Source organism: Oncorhynchus tshawytscha, unplaced genomic scaffold (genome assembly GCF_018296145.1).
Source record: "Oncorhynchus tshawytscha isolate Ot180627B unplaced genomic scaffold, Otsh_v2.0 Un_contig_13292_pilon_pilon, whole genome shotgun sequence".
Taxonomy (NCBI): domain Eukaryota; kingdom Metazoa; phylum Chordata; class Actinopteri; order Salmoniformes; family Salmonidae; genus Oncorhynchus; species Oncorhynchus tshawytscha.
In genome coordinates this window covers 1-4,367 of record NW_024605256.1, presented here as the reverse complement: position 1 = coordinate 4,367, position 4,367 = coordinate 1, and the positions used below count along the sequence as shown (strand labels likewise).

The window sequence follows — 4,367 nt, the reverse complement described above, 5'->3', positions numbered from 1 at the left end:
CACAACATTCTACAGCGATACGCCATCCCATCAGGTTTGCAATTAGCGGGACTATCATTGGTTTTTCAGCAGGACAATGACCCAAAACACACCTCCAGGCTGTGTAAGGGCTATTTGACCAAGAGGGAGAGTGATGGAGTGGTGCATCAGATGATCTGACCACAAACACCCGACCTCAACCCAATTTGGTATTTTGGTATTTTATTAGTATCCCCATTAGCTGTTGCAAAAGCAGCAGCTACTCTTCCTGGGGTCCAAATTGAGATGGTTTGGGATTAGTTAGACTGCATAGTGAAGGAAAAGCAGCCAATAAGTGCTCAGCATATGTGGGAACACCTTCAAGACTGTTGGAAAAGTATTCCAGGTGACTACCTCATGAAGCTGGTTGAGAGAATGCCAAGAGTGTGCAAAGCTGTCATCAAGGCAAAGGGTGGCTACTTTGAGGAATTTTGAATATAAAATATATTTGGATTTGTTTAACACTTTTTTTGTTACTTAATGATTCCATATGTGTTATTTCATAGTTTTGATGTCTTCATTATTACTCTTGGTTTTTCCGAAATAGCGCTAACATCTGTATACCACCCCTACCTTGTCACAACACAACTGATTGGCTACGCATACGCATTAAGAAGGAAATAAATTCCAATATTGAACTTTTAACAAGGCACACTTGATAATTGAAATGCATTCCAGGTGACTACCTCATGAAGCTGGTTGAGAGAATGCCACAAGCTGTTGAGAGAATGCCAAAGCTGTTATTGAGGCAAAGGGTGGCTACTTTGAAGAATCTCAAATATAAATTATAATTTTATTTGTTTAACACTTTTTTGGTTACTACATGATTCCCTATGTGTTATTTAATAGTTGTGATGTCTTCACTGAATGAGTAGGTGTGTCCACACTTTTGACTGGTACTGTATATTATACAATATTCTACATGAATGTGACTCACCTGTGTGTAATTACACCCAGGTAAGCAGAAAAAAACGTGTTCAGTCGATTCCAATACAGGTGTTCCTGATAGGAGGTGGGGAAATGGTAATATTTAACCACACCTATCCAATCAGGGAACATACTGTCCCCTTAAACCCGCCCCACCTCTGCCCTCACTGCTCTGGGTAAGAGTTGCCCTTTAAAGTATGTGTTGACAAAGAAACAAAAACAGTCACAAGTGAAGTTGTCATCCTTTATTATAATTTGCTTCCAAATTACAAAGAACAACACTAATTCCAGAAAATGTGTACCTTATTTATGACGTTTTTTTAAATTAATGTAATGTCATGATTATAATTAAATAAAACAAGAGGACCAAAATGGAAATAGGTTTTTACACTCTGTACATTTTTATCCTCAATGATTTTAAATGAATTCTATTCGTGTTTTTAAATTGTCAATCAAATCAAAGGAATAATCTCCCCACAAAAGAAAGTCGAGATATCTTAACACACGTTTATAATACACACTCAAATGATATTTCATACAAAATGTCAGATGATATCTAAAGCCAAAAGGTTATAAGTCACTTATATGATCCGACATCATTTGGAGTTAGATCTCTGTCTTTCTCTTCGTTCTCTTCTTCCCCCTTTTCTCCGCCTCTTTTTTTCCTATCTGCCTGTTAATTGTTAATGATTGCAACAGCATATACAGTAATATAATATATGTAATGTAATACATACTCTAGGACAGGGTTCGCCAACTGGTGGCCCAAAAGACGAATTTGTTGTTGTTGTTGTTGGACATAAAAGACTGTAAAAATACCCGCAAATCAGCTCCAAGTGATTTTAATTTGGGGAATCTGTTCTAAAGTATTCTAACGCAAATAGAATGATATACATCGAGTGCACAAAACATTAAAAACACCTTCCTAATATTGAGATGCATTTCAAAGCTAGGTTTTAGTCAAATATTACGTCTGTTTGGACTCAATGGTCAATTTGCTGTCTACAAATTATTTGAAATGATGTTCCGGCCCCCTGACCATCCGCTCAAGAACAAAATCGGCACGCGGCTGAATCTAGTGGATGATCCCTGCTCTAGGAATACATAGATGTTCACAAAATAATGAATCATTTTAAATCATTTAATTAATTAAGGATAGTAACAATCTTAATGTGTGAATGTAAAATATGATCATACCATATAGTTGGACACATACAAAACTCAAAATCAGCTAAAATAATAAATAGGAGGAGAGTTTTCCTAAGAATCAAGAAATATAATCAAATTTACAATCCTCTTTTTGTCATAACTGGATCTCTCTCCATCTTTTGGGAACCCCCTTTTCTTATTTGTGGAAGATCTTCCCATCGGGTTGCTCCTTCCATCTCAGTTTGACGTCATCAGACATCCCCTTCTCCCTCAGCTCCTTCTTTATCTGAGGAACAAAAATACACGGAACACAGTATAATGTGCAATGCTATAATATAATAATGGATTATAATATAGTGCATCATGTTATCTTTTTTATACTTGAAATGTGTCAATAATAGACCCCAAAAAGATACCACGAGACTCACTTGCAGTAAGATGGCCTCCTGTATGACAGGATCATTCATGTCCATGTTTTGGTCATTCGGGGTCAGTCTCACTCGCACCACCTTCTGAGTCGTCTTCACTGGGGGAGCTTAGAAATAAACAGACACGAGAATTAAGCTTTTGTCATGTTGATCGCAGTGCATGTTATATAGGAAAGTGAAGGGAGGGTTACATTGACATTTTGTGTAGACCCTAATGCTCAAGACTACAATTAGAAATGCATCATGTATTTTTCTCTTTTTACAAGCAATCCAGTTGTTTATCACTTTGTCAGAATAGTTTATACATTAACTCACTGCTGTAGCAAACAAAGGGTTGCCAAGTATTATCACAGGGCCAATCTGTCCATTCGTCTGACACCGTGTTTCCTTCCTTGAACACTGCTCCACCACATCGAGGTTTACTGTCATTGTTATTGGGTTCTCCCAACTTCCAGTGCCTAAATGAGGAACCACTGCCATCTGACCACTTCCAGGAGTCGCTAAACAGGCCAATCCACACGTCACTATCACCAACCAAGGTCTCAATCTCCTGGTTCTCAGCCTGGTTCCTCACACTGGCCAGATCTCGGTAGTGATTTCTGCAGTAGTTCTGAGCTTCACCCCAGCTTTTTTTTGTTTCGTTTACTAAGATAAATCTCGGACTATTATTTCTCTCACCTGCAAATAATGGATGGATTTAGAAATCAGGATGAGTGGGTACTTTCTTACAAATCTACATTTTGCACTTCAAGTAAGGTGGTCATGTGTTACTCAGTTGGTAGAGCATGGTGCTTGCCAGGCCAGGGTTGTGAGTTCAATTCCCACGGGAGAAACAGTATGAAATAGTAGGAACATTCATGCATTTTGGATAAGAGTGTCTGCTAAAAAAAATTTTTTTTAAATGTACTTGACTGGATTACACTGAGGCTGCTCATCAGTGTTTACAGTATGCCTGTTTGAGTGTGTGTTTGTAAACATGAAAATGACAAGAAAAGTGATTAGCACAGTAATAGTCTACTTAAAACTCTAGACGGAGGAATAAGGCAAAGAAAAAAATCACATTTCTCACCGGTGCAGCAGATGAAGGAACGCTCCAGCTTGCAATCCTGATTTTTCCACATCCCATTTTTAATGACCACACAGGGTTGTTCCGCAACGTTATCAGGTGCACCGCTCTGCCAGTGTCTAAACTCAGCCTCTCCCTTACCGTAGTAGTCACTGTCTTCAAGAGACCACCCCCAGCTGTTAATAATATCATCATACAGCCCTATCCAGACAGTGCCTATCCAATAATTAACACTAAACCTGTCCATTTTCATCAATCTGTTCATATCCTCAATATTGCGAATGGTGACCAGGTCAGTGTACGTATCTCTGCAGTAGGTCTGTGCTTCCTTCCAGGTTGTCCAACTTTCCACAAAGTGGTACTGATAAGGAAGGCATGGAGAAGGCAAATACAACCCTGGGAATAAAAGTAATTTAGTACATACATATCTAGTCCTTACATGGTCACATACCTTCCATCCAACAACACAGAAATATAACATACTGTACAGACACACATTTACTGTACTTACCTGTAAGAAATAGTAAGAGATGGGTTCTCCACCCCATCGTTTGGCTGACTAATGGAATATAAAAGGGATTAATCAATTAAATATAATAATAATGATATAGTACATATTTATTCTATATTTTGCATCTATTTCTTCATCATCAGTGATTGCTAACAAGGGCTAACATTTACCGTTTTTCTTTAATCTCTTTGGTGAAATTTTCTCAAGTAGGAATTCAATTTTCACAACTCTGAAAACCAATCATCAAATAGGTTCATGTTTTAAAACT

General features: G+C 37.9%; 1 protein-coding gene across 1 annotated transcript; it reads right to left on the bottom strand.

The window, feature by feature from the left end:
- Positions 1-1,175: 1,175 nt before the first annotated feature.
- LOC112215075 (C-type mannose receptor 2-like) lies at positions 1,176-4,320 on the bottom strand. Its single transcript, XM_024374081.2, has 5 exons — positions 4,100-4,320; positions 3,592-3,984; positions 2,838-3,200; positions 2,523-2,629; positions 1,176-2,380 (listed from the first exon to the last, which is right to left on the bottom strand). Exons 1-5 carry the CDS (start codon positions 4,134-4,136, stop codon positions 2,291-2,293), a joined length of 990 nt encoding a protein of 329 aa, XP_024229849.2. The 5' UTR covers positions 4,137-4,320; the 3' UTR covers positions 1,176-2,290.
- Between the last annotated feature and the right edge of the window lie 47 nt (positions 4,321-4,367).

Excerpts from the sequence above, each read along its gene's own strand:
- LOC112215075 (XM_024374081.2), bottom strand. The coding sequence starts at position 4,136 with ATGGGGTGGAGAACCCATCTCTTACTATTTCTTACAG. Across the intron at positions 3,985-4,099 it reads TCTCTTACTATTTCTTACAG|GGTTGTATTTGCCTTCTCCA; the intron begins GTAAGTACAGTA and ends TTTTATTCCCAG. Across the intron at positions 3,201-3,591 it reads TTCCTTCATCTGCTGCACCG|GTGAGAGAAATAATAGTCCG; the intron begins GTGAGAAATGTG and ends CATTATTTGCAG.